This window comes from Trachemys scripta, chromosome 25 (genome assembly GCF_013100865.1).
Source record: "Trachemys scripta elegans isolate TJP31775 chromosome 25, CAS_Tse_1.0, whole genome shotgun sequence".
Classification (NCBI taxonomy): Eukaryota; Metazoa; Chordata; order Testudines; family Emydidae; genus Trachemys; species Trachemys scripta.
In genome coordinates this window covers 391,304-408,302 of record NC_048322.1, presented here as the reverse complement: position 1 = coordinate 408,302, position 16,999 = coordinate 391,304, and the positions used below count along the sequence as shown (strand labels likewise).

General features: G+C 46.7%; 1 protein-coding gene across 4 annotated transcripts; it reads right to left on the bottom strand.

Moving 5' to 3' along the window:
- Nucleotides 1-591: 591 nt before the first annotated feature.
- Nucleotides 592-10,929, bottom strand: LOC117870013 (zinc finger protein 883-like). Of its 4 annotated transcripts, none has more exons than XM_034757176.1 (4): nt 10,826-10,904; nt 7,543-7,669; nt 2,428-2,532; nt 592-2,032 (listed from the first exon to the last, which is right to left on the bottom strand). In XM_034757176.1, exons 1-4 carry the CDS (start codon nt 10,847-10,849, stop codon nt 615-617), a joined length of 1,674 nt encoding a protein of 557 aa, XP_034613067.1. In that variant the 5' UTR covers nt 10,850-10,904; the 3' UTR covers nt 592-614. The 4 variants fall into 4 exon arrangements, with proteins under 4 accessions (XP_034613067.1, XP_034613068.1, XP_034613069.1 ...); XM_034757177.1 differs by having other exon boundaries at nt 2,428-2,529; XM_034757178.1 differs by lacking the exon at nt 7,543-7,669 and having other exon boundaries at nt 10,826-10,929.
- Nucleotides 10,930-16,999: the final 6,070 nt, after the last annotated feature.

Sequence of the window (16,999 nt, the reverse complement as noted above, 5' to 3'; positions counted from 1 at the left end):
CTATCCCTGCCCTGTTCCTGCTCTTTGTTATAGTTCAATATTTTTAAGTGATAAAAATAGTAGTAAAAGTATCTGCTCTGCAGCACAACCTGAAGCAACATCAGGGCAACTGGGAATGAAACAATTCCCAAAGGGGGAACTTGAAAACTAACAGTTGCTTTGAAATGGAGGAACAGTATAACCGTGATGCTCAGGTTTTGTTTAGGTCAGGTCAAGGGGGAACCTAATGCCAACCACTGCACCTGGGCTGCATCTGCTCTACAACTAGAATTGTCTTTTTACACCAAGATCACTAACTTGAGCAGCCAACGCCATGTACAGTCCTAGTGAATGTCAGGCACAGATAGTTTTTGCTTCAGCTTGTTGGGATCAAACCTCTCTCTCCCAGCTGGAGCTGATGAACATTCCTGGCTGGAGGGACACACACTCCTACAACTCAAAAGGAAAGGAGTTGATAGAAAAGATCACAGGACTGACCCCAAAGAAGGTGAGCTGCAAAAGGCACAAGCAGGCAACTCATCTGGTGGAGCTAAGAGACTACGGTGAATACGGTGCAAAAATCACTATGTGGGAATTAGCAAATGTAATTAAAAAAAAAAAATCTTTGGCCAGCCCTAGTCAAAGGATTTATTACAGTTCTTGCTTATGTGGATTCTCTGATGTCTGATAAGGTGTGAGCGCTGACTGAAGCTTTCTCCGCACTCAGTGCATGTGTAGGGCATCTCTCCTGTGTGGATTCTCTGATGTATGATAAGGTTTGATCTCCGATTGAAGCTTTTCCCACACTCGGAGCATGTGTAGGGCTTCTCTCCTGTGTGGATTCTCTGATGGGTGATAAGGGTAGAGCTCTTACTGAAGCTTTTCCCGCACTCATAGCATGTGTAGGGCCTCTCTCCTGTGTGGATTCTCCTATGTGTGCTCAGGGCAGAGCTGTGACTGAAGCTTTTCCCGCACTCAGAGCATCCATACGGTTTTTCACCTGTGTGGATTCTCCAATGTTTGCTAAGGGCAGAGCTGTGATTGAAGCGTTTCCCACACTCGGAGCATGTGTAGGGCCTCTCTCCTGTATGGATTCTCTGATGTGTGATAAGGGAAGAGCTGTGACTGAAGCTTTTCCCGCACTCAGAGCATCCATACGGTTTCTCACCTGTGTGGATTCTCCTATGTGAGATAAGGTTTGAGCTCAGCCTGAAGCTTTTCCTGCACTCAGAGCATGTGTAGGGCGTCTCTCCTGTGTGGATTCTGTAATGTCTGATAAGGGTTGAGCTCCGACTGAAGCTTTTCTTGCACTCAGAGCACGTGTAGGGTGTCTTTCCTGTGTGGATTCGCTGATGTGAGATGAAGGTTGAACTATCAATGAAGCGTTTCCCACACTCAGAGCAACCATAAGGTTTCTCACCCATGTGGATTCTCCTATGTGCGATCAGGGCAGAGCTCCGACTGAAGCTTTTACCACACTCGGAGCATGTGTAGGGCGTCTCTCCCGTGTGGATTCTCTGATGTCTGATAAGGGTAGAGCTCCGACTGAAACTTTTCCGGCACTCAGAGCATGTGTAGAGCATCTCTCCTGTGTGGATTCTCTGATGTGTGATAAGGTTTGAGCGCCGACTGAAGTTTTTCCCGCACTCAGAGCACGTATAAGGCGTCTCTCCTGTGTGGATTCTCTGATGTGTGATAAGGTTAGAGCTCCTATTAAAGCATTTCCCACACTCAGAGCATCCATAAGGTTTCTCACCCGTGTAGATTGTCTGATGTGTGATAAGGGCAGAGTTCCCATTGAAGATTTTCCCGTACTCAGAGCACGTGTAGCGTGTCTCTTCCAAGTTGATTCTGTCATGTATTAAAAGGTCTGAGTGGGTACTGAAGTTTTCCTCTGGCCTTTCCTGAATCTCACAGGCTTTTGCTTTTTCTCGGAGTGCACAACTCCCGGAAACATTCCCTTTGGATCTTCCTGATAACATCCCGTGTGGTTCTACTTGCTCAGCATCTTCCTGCTGGAGTTTCTCCACATTCTCACTCACCATCCCATCACCTGAATGGGAGACAAAAAGAATCCAGACATAGATCACTCCCTGCACCAGAAAGAAAGGAAATCTCAGAGAGAGGAACAACCGAAAATATGTGTGGGAGAGATCAAAACTATCAGGAGCTGATTTTCCCCAAACAACCCTTCCACAGAGGAGAGAGGAAGGGATCAGTTTTGGTCTGCATCTCACCAGAACACTCAGAGAAAAGCGAGATTGGAGAGGGATCTGCTGCCAGTTGTCAGTCAGAATCGGAGGGAAGCCAACAGTGACATCTGCCATAATGATTCCACATCTGCAGGGAACAACCCTAAACTTGGAGAGCTCACAGGGTCTTTGTAAGGCATCCCAAATGTTTTTTGCATTCCCAAACAGTTGTTGAGTGGTTTAACCAATTTCTCACCTTTCAGGAGCACTTCTTTCTCAGAGCCCTGGAGGTCTGGGATCCATGGCTCTTCCCCTCGTTCTAGCTGCGAGATCACATCAGGTTTGGAAACTGGAAACCCTACTACAGGCAAAGAAAACAAGGGAGGTCAGTGGAATTAGTGGAATACTTGGCACAAAGAATATTCCATGGTTTTAACCCCAGCTCATTTTTAAGCAGTAACATCCCAAGGCCAGCTTCCTTAGCTCAAAGTGGCAGGAGAGTTATTATTATAATAAATCATATTCATTACCTTAGTGCCTCAGGACCAACTAACAGTGGGTCCCCATTGTGCTAGGCAAAGTACAAACCCAGAATAGTAGATGGACCATGCCCTGAAGAATTTACAATCTAACTAGACAAGACGTACACAGAATGGGGGAAGGGGTAGAACCCACTGTTAGAATAGAGATATTCAGGCCTGCCTGTAAAGCCTGTACTTTAAGAACTTAGGTGTATTTCTATCACTTAGCAAGTTACAGGCGTATAAAAACAAAGAATAAAAATCACAGTCCGCCTGTGTCTGGGCCTTGTCTCATTAGGAGAGTCTGAGGCCTTGTTCTCAGGCTAAGGCCTTTGGCTAAGCAGCAGGGGCAGCCATAAGCTGGGAAGTGTAGGGTCACATCCTCACATGCCAAACCAGTCACACTGAACTAAGGTGCTATTGGGCTGTTAGGAAGACAATCCTGTCCCGATAGCGCCCATCACCACCTGATAAAGAAACAGACCTTAAGATGCTTAAAGAAAACTTAGTTTGATAGCATCCTGTCTGGCAAGAAATCACTTATCAATGGTTGTGAAACCCTCATTTCCGTATTGTTTTATCTTTATGGCCATCACTTTTACATTGTCAATCAGTCTGGTTCTCTCATTTTTTCTGTCTGCTGTATAATTAATTTTGCTAGGTGTAAGTTAATTAGGGTACTGGGATATATTGGTTAGAAAATTATATTACAATATGTTAGAATTCGTTAGTTAAATTTCAGTACAATGACTGGTTAAGGTATAGCTGAGAGTATTATTATATAAAGAGGGTCAAACAGGAGGGGGAAGGGAAATTGGAATCATGTTTGTTAAGTGGGGGGAAGGGAACAGGGAGTGAGGACACAGGCAAGACTCTGTGGCATCAGAGCTGGGAAGGGGGATACGAGGAAAACGCTCTGCGGCATCAGAGGTGGGAAGGGAACACTGGGGAACAGACTCTATCGCGTATAGAGATAAGCCCGACTGGTGTGAAGGGCTTCGGAATATGCCTGCTTGGAAACTAACCCCAACAAACATGGCATTCTCTGCACTTCAGACTTCTGGTCTTTTGCTGCTTGCTGTCTGCATGACAAGAACCAGGGAGGGTGAAAGGAAAGCCCTGTAACAAAACTGACATGACCTGATAAGCAACAGGTAAGCCTTTAAGGAAGGTTTTAATACACTTTGGAACTGATCAGGGATTCCCACGAGGACTGATGAGGGGGCGATGGTAAATACACATTTAGATCCTTTTCTTGTTTTATATCTTTTCCACAGAAGGCGCACTGGCACACTGTCATGGACCCATAGGATCTGTGCAATGCCCTGGCTTTTAAGCAGTCCTTGGGAGGTTCCCCTTGAGTTCACTAGACCTCCAAGGGGTCCCACTCTCTTACACAAGGATAGGCCACGTAGCTTCAACACCTGAGACTGAGCCTCTGGCTTCAACACTCCTATTTCAACCTGTGAGCTCTGCCAGCAGGTCCAGCTGAACGACACTCCTGGTCAGAGACGGTTCCTCAGTCAATGCACATAGCAAATGTTTGCTGTGACACTGGGCAGACTTTTAAAACATAGCAGAGCTTATTAGTCAACTGAGCACTGGAAAGTCCTTAGATTAGGACAGAGAAGCAAAGAAGACAATATAGTCCGTACTGGCCAATGCCCTTGAGCCCTGCTGCTGTAGAAAACGCTTTGGTTTCCTTTCACTGTGACTGTCCATTTGTCTTCGCTCCGGCAGAGCTTCCTGCGTCTGCGAGCCCAGTTCTTCCTGCTCCCAAAAACATAACGAGTCCATGTATACTTCACTCAGCCAAGCAGATATCCTCCCATGGCCAGGTAATTATTATTCCCTTGTCTCTGTTGGGTATTCCATTGATGTAGGCTGGTCCCAGCCAGTCCTTAATAACCCATTCATATCACCCCATGACAGCTACGTGACAAAACACCTCATTTCTCCTGCTCTTTATAATCATAGCAATACCAATCACAGAGGGAAACTGAGGTGTGTATTGGCATCATATAAATATCATCAAAATTCCCACCTCTATCACACACACACTGCTCACAGCCCTTGGAGAGAGAGCAAAGCACAGGAGTGGGAGCTTATGCCAGTGAACACAGTGGACGACAAGCTGCAATGCTCACACCTTAGTCGAGAAGGAGAGGTATGTAGGTCTCCACCCATAGAGAGGGGCTGGCTAGAGGCCTGATACAGGAGAGCGCATTCCTTGAGCACACCGCAGAGGCAGGTCAAAGGCTTAGCTATCCCAGAACTGTGACATCGCAAAAGCACATTTTGGGACATTAAGAAATCGAGTGACTCAGGTGTAATGGGAGGGAGAATTCAACTCCGCCAGCATGTGGAGAAGGCTGGGGAATTAAATACAAAAATTCAGGAGCAACAGCCTCTAATTCTCCCAGAAAACGAGAATGTAAGAAACAAGAACTGGGCCATGAAACCTAGGAGGGACAGGCTCAAAGATCCAAGGAGCCTGGAGGGAAAACAGCTTGTGGCTGCTGCAGATGGGGAGAGGGGGAACAAGACTCTCCAAACTCTCACTCCTGCTGACCCCAACCTGATTTTATGATCTATGACCTAGTCTCATGTCTTGTAGGCAATTTTATACTTGCTAGAGGTAAAACATCATTCTCAGAGTATTGCTTATTAGCTTGGAACATGCGTGGAGGGGCAAGGAGGTGATCATATATAATGGGTTATTAAGGGCAAGGACTACACTACAGCTGGGATTAAAGCTCTGAGATCGATCCACCGGTGGTCGATATAGCGGGTCTAATAAAGACCCACCAAATCGACTACAGATCTCTCTGCAGTCGAACCCTATACTCTACTCTGACGAGAAGAGTAAGGTAAGTAGACCCTGCGGTAACTCTACCTAAGGTACATAGGTTGATTTACTGCAGTAGTGTAGACATAGCCTAAGCTTGCTACAATAAAGGGTCTTATATTAGGTTGAGGCTCTGTGGGAGTAGTTATGCTGAAGTCTGGGATTCACCTGAATAGGCCTAAGGAGAGAATCCCAGGTCAGATATTTTGCACCCCCATTTTGAGAGACTAACGAGGAACCGCAAACAGGTGCAATATGCTACAGGATTCTGAAAGAAGGAAGTTTGGGGCGGGTTTCAGCAATTAGATTGCTATGAAGTATCTCAGCAGATGGACCGCATTCATATATTGAAGAACAGGAGTACATGTGGCACCTTAGAGACTAACAAATTTAAATTTGTTAGTCTCTATGGTGCCACAAGTACTCCTGTTCTTCTTTTTGCGGATACAGACTAACACGGCTGCTACTCTGAAACCTGTCATTCATATATTGAATTATTAATAAAAAAGTGATGTAAATCATGACTATTAATGCTTGATTCATAATTATGGACTTCCCAAAGGCCCCATATGGTTTGGGGCAGCTATTGACATTATTGTAATCAGAGTAAAGGAGCAGATATGGTATATAGCCATCCTATTACCCTAAGAAAGCGGATAAAATACCTCTCCTAGTTACCATTTTTTTCATTTTGTCGGGTCCCCGAGTCAGTGTAAACTGAAGGACGGCCTCCCTTCTGATGGTCGCCCTTGCCCCTCCATCTTTGTTTCCAATCGTGTCCATAATTTGTAAGTACGCAGAGTGCAAGACCCTCTTTACTGTACTTATCTTAATCTAATTGTTATGTGTATTGATTTTTGCCTATGATTTCATTTATAACTGTCTGTATTAAATCAAGTTCAGTGTGTTTCACCAAATTTCATCTCCTCCATTAACTTTGAGTAGCCATCTGCAAGGACAAGTTGTACCCCAACATGTAATCTTATAGGTGTAAAAAGTGTACAGGCTACACTACCATCCTGTGACATTATCAACCAAGTCCCCATTTGTGCCTGGGTAGGAGTCCTGGTACGGAAGGGAGAAATGCATCAAGGACTCAGGATGCTTGGCCAGGTGGCTGTGCATAGAGATGGGGAGGTTATATGGGGAGAGGGGTAATGAGTGGGAGAGGGAGGTCAAGAGTTAAAATAATAATATTTGGGGGGGGGGGGGAAATGTACAATTAAGTGAAACTGAACAGAAATAAAACTGGAATGTAGGCTCTAAAGCAACAAGGCTTGGATAGGGATTCGGGGTTAAAGGTCTGGGATCCCCCAAGCTCTGGATCCCCAAACCTCTCCTCCCTCCAACTAACCCACCCAGTCCACTTCCTGGGTGCCCTTCCTACACCCTCCCCTCCCCTTCGTCCCATTACTCTCAGCCAGCACCACCTCCCAGCACCTTGGGAACTTCTCGTGTTCCCTTCTCGTCTCTCACTACCTCATCCCTCCCTGCTGCTTCTTACCTCTAATCCTATACACCCCCTCCCCATGTCCTGGCACCCCAGAATTATCTACCCCCCCTTCTCCTCCCCTCCCACAGCTCTGTTCTCCCTTCAGCTGTGGGTTCCTGAATGGCAACATTATACGTTCTCCCTTCAAAAGAGGAGCTCATCTGACTGTCACACAAGCCATGCAGGAGTCCTACACTATTTACTTAATTTAGAATTCTACAGGCAGCGTAGTTTCCTCTTAAAATGAGGAAAAGGCACGAAAGTTACAGTTATTAATGTAGATATTAATGTATCCAATAACGATACATTAAATGCAATTTTAAAATGGCCGATAACACCAAAAAGGCACATGTCCAAAAATTATACTTGTGGGTAGGAGATAAGGCAAAAAAAGGGGGGCAAGGAAACTTGTCAAAACTTGTATGATGAATAAAGGTATAAAGTTATTACTACTCAGGTTCTTTAGAGACCCCACAGCTTCTAAAAAACTGAGGGGACGGGAATCCTTACCCAGTAAGACAACCGTCTCATAGTTCTCCTGCATAACATCCCTGTAGAAGGCTCTCTGAGTGGGGTGCAGCAGAGCCCACTCTTCCCTGGTGAAATACACAGCCACCTCCTCGAAAGTCACCGGCCTCTGAAAGAGCAAGAGTTCAACACTCAGTACCTGCTGCCCCAGTCACAACCCCACTATTCACGGAACAACAGCACCAGGTAAATGGAAGCTCTGGGAGGCACATGTTAACAGAGTCCCACCCCACCTTGCCTAGAGCAGCCAGGAGGCATCAGAGGGTAGGAAGAAAGAACCTTTGTGTCTCCCAGCTGACAGACGGAGGCAGGGTCTTCACATTTATCACATACCTAATAGCCAGAGCTTGATATAGGAGATGGGGCTGTCTCTGGACCCTGCTGGTGGCTCCCTGCTAGGAATCCCAACACTCTCCAAATAAAATAGATGGAAGAAAGGGGAAGTCAATAGTAAAGAATATAAGTTCGAAGGTCAGAATTGTAGAAAATTGGTAAGGGAAGCTATCAGAAATCAATGATCAATCAATGAAAAGAAGAAGGAAGTTTTTAAAAGTATATTAAGTAGAACATTAACCCTAACAGTGGTAGTGGGAAATTATTAGATGGAAATGGCAGAATTATCAAAAATAATGCAGAAGAGGTAAAAGTGTTCAATAAATATTTCTCTCCTGGATTTGGAGAAAAACAGATGATGTAAGTCTTATCATAAGATGTTGACGCCGACAGTCTCTCCATTCCAACAGTAACTCACGAGGACCTTAAACAACATCTATTAAAGTTAGATGTGTTTAAATCAGTGGGTCCAGATAAAAAGAGTTTTGAAAGAGCTGGTGGAGGAGCGTGATGGACTGTTAATGTTGATTTTAATTAGGACTTGGAACACTGGGGAAATTCCATAAGACAGAATAAAGCTAATGCTGTGCCAATATTTGAAAAGTGTAAAAGAGATGATCTATCTCATTACAAGAGTGTTAGTCTAAAATTGATACTGGGCAAGAGAATGGAGCAGCCGATACTGGATTTCATTAATAAAAAATTAAAGGGGGGCTAATATAATTAGTAGCCATTAACAAAGGTTTAGACACAATAGATCCTATCAAACTAACTGGATATCCTTATTGGATGAGATCCAAGTTTGGTCACAGCTAATAGTACTGATGTAATATACCTAGACTTCTGTAAAGCATATGACTTGGTTCAGCAGAATATTTTGACTAGAAAACTAGCAAGATAGAAAATACACACGGCATACATTAATTAGATTAAAAACTGTGATTGTAAATGGGGAACCAGGGTCGAGTGGATTTCTTTCTAGTGGCTTCCCACAAGGATTGGTTCTTGGCCCTGTGATATTTCACATTCTTTACAATGACCTAGAAGAGAATATAAAATCATCACTGATAAAGTTTACAGTTGCCACAAAAATTGGGGGTGGTGGTAACTAATAAAGTGTCAGTAGATTCAGGCTCTAGCACTGGGAGTCTAGGAAGTTTTCCCAGCCCTGGCTGGGGGGTTATTTCCTGTTTCACAAAGAGGGGAAGTTCCATTCCCAACTCCTGTGCCTTGAAATTATCCCCTAACACTACACCCCATATTCAGTGTAGTGGTATAATTATAATATGATTAGGATATATTTATGAAGCATTTTGTGCAAGGTGCATCATGTGCAGGGTCATTGGAAAAAAGTTATAATTTCCTATTTATGATTATCCTATTTGTGTGCATGGATCATGTTTGTATCTGAAGTTATGGATATTGACTATGTATCTGTATTTCAAATGTGCTTACTCTGGGTAACACCAAAACGAGCCTTTCAGGTACAACAGTGAAGAAGCCAGACAATGCTGATGGCTCATCAACAAAGACAATGGACCATGGAAGAGCTTCCCCTTCCTCTGAATGTTCCATCCAGTGTATGAGTCATGGCTACAGCAGGACATGCTAGGGCATGTGACCAGACCACATGACAATGAACTCCGTTTTTGGTACGTATATTTTTCCACAAAGGGGACTGGGAACTGAATTTGGAACAAAGGGTTCCCGTCATGTGGAAAAGCTACATAAGGTGGGGTGTGACGTCATCTCTTGGCCTCATTCCCCAGACAAGTGAACTCCTGGAAGCACCTGAGGAACAAAGACTGAACTGGGGGATGTGCTGGTGGACTGCTTCAATCATCAGTCAGGGTGAGAAACTGCTAATTCAAATTCTATGCAGCTAGTAAAGAGGCGGGAAAACTTTTTGGCCTGAGCATCGCATCGGGTTTGGGAAATTGTATGGAGGGCCGGTTAGGATTCAGGATGCCTGAGGCAAAGCAATTTCGAGGGCCCCTTCCAGAAAAATAAGTTGCAATACTATAGAATACTATATTCTAGTGGGGGCTCCTGCAGGGCCCGGGGCAATTTGCCCCACTTGCCCCGCCCTCTGAGGGGCCCTGCTGACCTCCCTGACCCCTATCCACACCCCCGCCTCCTGACCACCACCCCGAACTCCCCTGCCCTCTATCCAACCCTCCAACTCCCTGTCCCCTTAGCATTCCTGGAGCACCGGTGGCTGGCAGCACTACAGCCACATACCACGCAGCACCGGTTCAGGCTGGGCTCGGCAGTGGCACTGCCCCAGGAGCTCGCAGCCCCACCGCCCAGAGCATTGTGCCAGTGGCGGGGCAAACTGTGGCTGCCGCGGAGGGGGAAGAGGAGGGGAGGGACCAGGAGCTCAGGGGCTGGGCAGGAGGGTCCTGCGGGCTGGATGTGGTCTGCGGGCAATAATTTACCCACCTCTTATCTAGTATGCTAGGCTCAGTTTGAGTTTCTGGTTATTTGCCAAGTAATCTGCTTTGATCTATTTGCTATCACTTATCGCTGGGAAATTGGTGGTTGTTTTCTGTCTGTCCTTGAGTGGCTTAGGTAAAGCACTCAGGTAGCTTAACTGAGTGTATGGCGCCACCTGCTGTCATGTTGGGTGATAAGAAGGCCTGGAGAGGCTGGCTGAATCTCCAGCAAAGCAGTGTGAGAAGGGCCAGCCCAGGTTCAGGGTTAGAGGGTACAGCGGTTCCCAGAAGCCCCTCAGACTGCACACCGGGTTGACAACCCATTACACCCTAGATTACACAAGTCTCAGCAAGTTTATCACGTCCTGTTCCCTCCCTTTCTCCACCCTAGATAGTTCCTATCTCCCACCACCTCTAGCAGCACCCACCCTCCTATGCCTTTACTGTTCCTCTCTCTCCAAGCAGAACCCACCACCAGCTCCCTGATAATCCCTTACCTGAGCCAGCTCCATTGCAGCCATTTCCTTCCCCCTGGGAGGAGGGTATCATCGGGAGCGAAACGTGGACGTTATTCTGTACCCTGCCAGGGAGAGAAGGGCAATGTGAGAGAATTCAGATGGGGCTTTTGTCCAGTCCACAAGCCTATTCCCCCCAGATTTTTCCCTGATAATGGACATTCAAGGTTCTGCCACATTGCGAAGCACAGAGTGATCTTATTCCAGTACATGCCTAGCCCCTTCCCACCAGGGTGTAACCCTCTGACACATGGTGAAACCCTCTCAGTAGCAGAGTCTCTCTGTTACACGTATCAAGTTTGTGGAGGATACCAAGCTAGGAGGAATTGCAAGTTCTTTGGAGAACAGGATTAAAATTCAAAATGATCTGGACAAACTGGAAAAATGGTCTGAAATATATAGGATGAAATTCAATAAGGACAAATCCAAAGTACTTCACTTAGGAAGGAAAAAGCAGTTGCACACATACAAAATGGGAAACGACTGCCTAGGAAGGAGTACTGTGGAAAGGGATCTGGGGGGTCACAGTGGATCACAAGTGTGGGGAAATAGAGCAGGGGGGCTTCTTTTTAATAGCCAGAACTGTGAATCTGAAGGCCCCAAAATAAACCCTCCAACAGAGATCTGTTATGCTAACTACCCTTACACAAAGCAATACAGGCCAGGGCCTGAACTAGACTAGACTGCACAATTCCCTGCCAAACTCGGGTAAGGGTCATGACCGGGGGGGGAGGGGGGCAAGGAGGCAAAGAATAGAAAAAAAAGCCCCAGCAGCAGCACTAATGAAATCTGTTCATGACTAATGAAATATAATAACCACTTGTGTGAATCAATAGATAACTTTAGCTAAATGCAATTTCTTGACTCATGCAGCTTCTCCTTTGGGTAATCTGTGACCCACTCCGTGATTCCAGCTATCTGCAAAAATAGCCAATCATAGATCCTCTTTAGGCGTCCCATGGAAACCCCCTCCCCATCTTTAACCAAAAGACCCCGGAAAATAACATGTCTTGAGAAATGTACCCAAACTGGTGCCAAGTACCACCCCTGGGGAAAACCACCAAGCGCCCCTCTACCCAAATAAACATCCAATTCTCAGAAAAATGAGGAAGGTACCTAGGAGGGAGGGGGAGGGAAATTGACCCCGACCCTAATTTCTTAACTCGCGGTTTGGGGAGGGACTGACTCCAACCCTAATTTCTTAACTTGTGGTTTGGGGGGAGGCGGGGGGGGGGCTGACCCCAACCCCAGTTTCTTAACTCATGACGTATTGTTTGTACTTTGCTTGCGGTTTAATGAAATAAAAACCCGCCTGCGAGCGGCCCTCAGGGTGTCAGTCTTTGGACTGCACCCTAGTGCACTGGTATGTATGTCAATAAACTAGCCTCAGGCTTGAGTCTTTGAACTAAAATCATTGCGTGGGTGTCTTTGACCACAACACAAGCTAAATACGAGTCAATAGAGTTACACTGATGCAAAAAAAGCAAACATCATTCTGGGATGTATTAGCAGGAGTATGGTAAGCAAGACACGAGAAGTAATTCTTTTGCTCTACTCCGCGCTGATTAGGCCTCAACTGGAGCAGTTTGTCCAGTTCTGGGCACCACATTTCAGGAAAGATGTGGACAAGTTGGAGAAAGTCCAGAGAAGACCAACAAAAATGATGAAAGGTCTAGAAAACATGACCTATCAGGGAAGATTGAAAAAATTGCATTTGTTTAATCTGGAGAAGAGAAGAGACATGATCACAGTTTTCAAGTACATAAATGGTTGTTAGAAAGAGGAGGGAGAAAAATTGTTCTTCTTAACTTCTGAGGATAGCACAAAAAGCAATGGGCTTAAATTGCAGAAAGGGAGGTTTAGGTCCGACATTAGGAAAAACTTCCTGTCAGTGTGGTTAAGCACTGGAATAAATTGCCTAGGGAGGTTGTGGAATCTCCATCATTGGGGATTTTTAAGAGCAGGCTGGACAAACACCTCTCAGGGATTATCTAGATAATACTTAGTCCTGCCTTGAGTGCAGGGGACAGGACTAGATGACCTCTCGAGGTCTCTTCCAGTTCTATGATTCTATGAACCAAAGGCTAATGAAGAGCAGAATCAAAGGAGTCACTTTGGAGGATGCTCCCTGTCATTTTCCCCAAGGCAGCCCTCTCATGGTTTACTAAGGCCTTGTCTACACTACGAGAGTAGTTCGATTTTACTTAAATCGAATATTTGGAATCGATATTGCAAAGTCGAACGTGTGTGTCCACACTAAGGACAGTAATTCGACTTTGTGAGTCCACACTAACGGGGAAAGCGTCNGAGCAGGGTTAATTCGATGTAACGGCGCTAACTTCGACATAAACGCCTAGTGTAGACCAGGCCTGAGTTGTTTGATGCTCCAGCCTTTATACAGTCTCTCCTGGGAGTGCCCCCTTTCATGGGCTGGGCCTAGTTTTAGCTTTTGGCAAGCGTGACCCTGGGGGCTCTGAGACTGGGCCTCCTTGTCTCAGCACACCTTGTTTCTTTCTGTGGCTCCCCAGTGAGTCCAGATGAGTAGATACTCCTCATAGAGCCTGTGAACATAAGAATGGCCCACTGCGTCAGACCAATGGTCCATCTAGCTCAGTGGCTAATGCCAGGTGCTTCAGAGGGAATGAACAGAACAGGTAATGATCAAGTGATCCATCCCCTGTCACCCTTTCCCAGCTTCTGGCAAACTGAGGCCAGAGACACCATCCCTGCCCATCCTGCCTGTGACACTGGCAGATGAGGTGTTAGCTCTTGTAAAAGCCCCCACGTCTTAACTGAACACGGACAAACGCATAGCTGGAATCAGTCTGACTCACCAGTGTTAATAGTGTTAAAACAAGTATTAGAATGACAAGAATGTGTTTAGACTTTATTGAATGATTTATTGAGTTGCTGCCTGGGTTCATATCTGACTAGTTGCATTGTGAGCCTCTGTGGCTATTTAAATCACCAGACAGGAGAGAGACTTAACCTATGTGAAGTGCTGATTGCCAACAGAATGCATTACACCCTGCCTGGCAGGACAGGTCCATCAACACCAGATAGACCATTATGGGACATTAAAGAAGACACAAGACTGTTGTTGTTGTGCTCTTGACCTCTCATTAGCTGAGTTTGCAGCGCAGAGCACATGGCAGAAAGAGGATAAAAAAACCCATGCTGAAGGAACTGATTATCTGTATGCTGCTTGGACTCTGGGGGGCAAAGTTTCTAGGCATAAGGAAGAGATTCTCAGCTCCCTATCCTGGGTTAGTCCTAAAGAATATGTAGAGCTTGCTTATTAAGCTTCCATTGCCTTTTGAAATTTAAGACTGTAACTCGTCTGCATCTGCTTTAACTTTGTAAACAATTCTCATTTTCTTTGAAATAAATCTCAATAGAGGTTATGACAGGACTGGCTACAAGTGTTGTCTTTGTGGGAGATCTAAGATTCAATTGACCTAAGGAAGCGACTGATCCTTTGGGACTGGCAGTAACCTGAACATTGCTGTGATTCATGGTGTAAGGCAGTGGTTCTCAACCAGGGGTCTGGAGCCCCCTGGGGGGCCACGAGCAGTTATCAGGGGGGCTGCCAAGCAAGGCCAGCATTAGACTTGCCGAGGCCCAGGGCAGAAATCTGAAGTCCCAGCACATGGGGCTGAAGTCCAGGGCCCCTGAGCCCCACCACCAGGTGCTAAAGCCAAAGCCTAAGCAATGTAGGTTTGTGGGGCCCCTGTGGCATGGGGCCCCAGGCAGTTGCCCTGCTTCCTACCCCCTAACGCCAGCTCTGGATTTTGTATGCAGAAAGCCAGTATTGTGGCCCACATGGGCCATGGAGTTTTTATAGTATGTTGAGGGGGGCCTCAGAAAGAAAAAGGTTGAGAACGCCTGGAGTACGGGACCATCTGTCACAAAGGTGAGCTCACCTGTGTGGTGAGATATATGGGATGACCCAAGGGGACTGTCTGTGATTCCACATTAATGCTGTTACAGTGCCTGAAGTGTTTACACTGGATACTTGGTGAAATCTACATATAGACCTCACAACCAATTTTGGGTTTGTTCCCTGCTTCTTACCAGTCTGCCTGAGGCTGGTGCTCATGCTCTCGAGTCACTGAAGACAGAGTTACAGAGACTTACGGGCACAACGCCACCAGCAGCAATTGGCAGCAATGCGGAGCAGGCTTTACAGTGACACAGTGTGGGCCAAATGGTCCATGGACTCAGTCAAGCCCCAGTTCTCCGCTAGTGCACGTCAGCATCCCGGCAACCTTCAAGGAGTGTCAAGGCTGCCACTCCTTCAGTGATGATGGATCTCCAGCATAGCATCACCCACGCCCCATAACCTGTCTTGTCTCCTGAGACAGAGGTGAGTGACAGAGGGTGCACAACGGATCCGGGGTGGGGTGGGGGTGGGAAAGAGATTAAAAAAAACACAGCTTCTAGGAGTCACCCTAGGTAACAGGCACTGTGGTGGCAGTAAAGGGGGAGGGGAGGGAGTGGGAGCAGCACCCTGAAAGGCAATGCTGCCAGTGGGTTGCCCCACCACATCAGGCATGGGGCTGATAGGGGGCCATTCCCTGGGCCTCGGTGCCTGTGAAGGGCTATATAAACCCCATGCTGGCACAGAAGGGGTTAAACTGCTGTAATCTGGACTGGCGCAGCTCCTCCACACCTGCAACCCATGCCAGGACTACAGCAAGAGTTAACAGGAGAGACCTACTCTATTCAGACAGGGGCAACCCTGGGAAGAGAACAGTCTGTGGAGCATCTCCAGCCCCAAAGACAGGGCTGGCAGCATTCGGGGCGCTGGCCTTCACTGAGGGAGGCCCAGCAGTTGGGCACCAGGTTGATGGGCTGGATGGCCTCTCACTGGGGGCTGCCAGCAGCCTGGCACATGGAGTAGATACGGGGTGGCCTGTGGAGCAGGAAGTGGAGCAGCGTCCCAGACAGCACACCGAGAAGGGAAATGGAGGGGGGACATGGGGCACTGCAGTGAATTCAGCACCCGTCCTGAAGGCCATTGGCAGAAAGTCGTCCTCTCCCTTGCCTACGGGGGTCAGACAGTGACCCCTTGGCAAAGGGTCACTTGTTCTTTGCCAGCAGCTCTCACCTGAGACCTGACAAACCCATCACACCAAACACATCTCTCAGAGGATGGTCATGTGAGGTGTCTACAGAAAGCTTATAGCTGGTCAAGACTCAAAGACCAAGAGATCAACGTATGGGTCAGATGTAAGGAACAAAGCATTTATATTGAAAATCTACTTTATGAACTTGGAATGGAAAAATCAATCACCGAGAGGTAACGGGCCCCGGGATTGACCCATTCACCCAAGAAGGAATCGTCATTTCTCACTCCTCAGCTCACAAGGTAACGCAACGCTCAAGTGACCAGCCTTGCTCCCTCCCAAACTGTCAATGGAAAACCATCAGAGCACTACCAAACAACTGAAACTTATGGGGGGGGGGGGGAGCTGAAGGTAACAAATTTAATTATCTGAAATCCAAAATATGAATAGTTTAAAGGTACATGTTACACATGTATGGGGTGGAGGGGCAGGCCACAGTGTATCGGAGAGGGGGCCTGTTTGGAGGAGGGGCAGAGCTAGGACATGGCTAGACCAGGAGCAGAAGGCCCAGCTGGGGCACAGACCATGTCAGAGATTTCTCTCGCTGGCTCTGTTACCAACTGCCCATGACAAACACTTGAAATAAGGGGAGGCCGAGCTGGAAATGGTAGCAGAAGGAGGAGGTGGGGAAGGAGAGAAACATTTGAAGGCATGACCATTATTCCCATTCCTCCGTAATGAAAAATGTACAGGAGAGGGGAGCTGCACTTCACAATCACCCAGCACCTACGTGGAGAGAGCACTGGACGGGGACTATTCCTGGCTCTGCCACAGACGTGGGGGACAGAGTTAAGGTTGCATTGGCGTGCACATTAGCTCTCTATTTCCTAGTTTTTGGAGGTTTGAATTTTGATGAACTTGATACTCTGGCAGGGCCCAACATACAGCTGTTTAAAGACACGGAGGGTTTCTAGGCTGCAAACCTGATCTTTGACGTTTTTGTTTTTTTAAAAGATAAATAATTACAATAAATGTACCGATGCATAAATGAAGGTGTCAGGGACTAGATGAATGTTCAGTAAACACC

Excerpts from the sequence above, each read along its gene's own strand:
- LOC117870013 (XM_034757176.1), bottom strand. The coding sequence starts at position 10,849 with ATGGCTGCAATGGAGCTGGCTCAG. Across the intron at positions 2,533-7,542 it reads TGAGACGGTTGTCTTACTGG|TAGGGTTTCCAGTTTCCAAA; the intron begins GTAAGGATTCCC and ends CTTTGCCTGTAG. Across the intron at positions 2,033-2,427 it reads GAAAGAAGTGCTCCTGAAAG|GTGATGGGATGGTGAGTGAG; the intron begins GTGAGAAATTGG and ends TCTCCCATTCAG.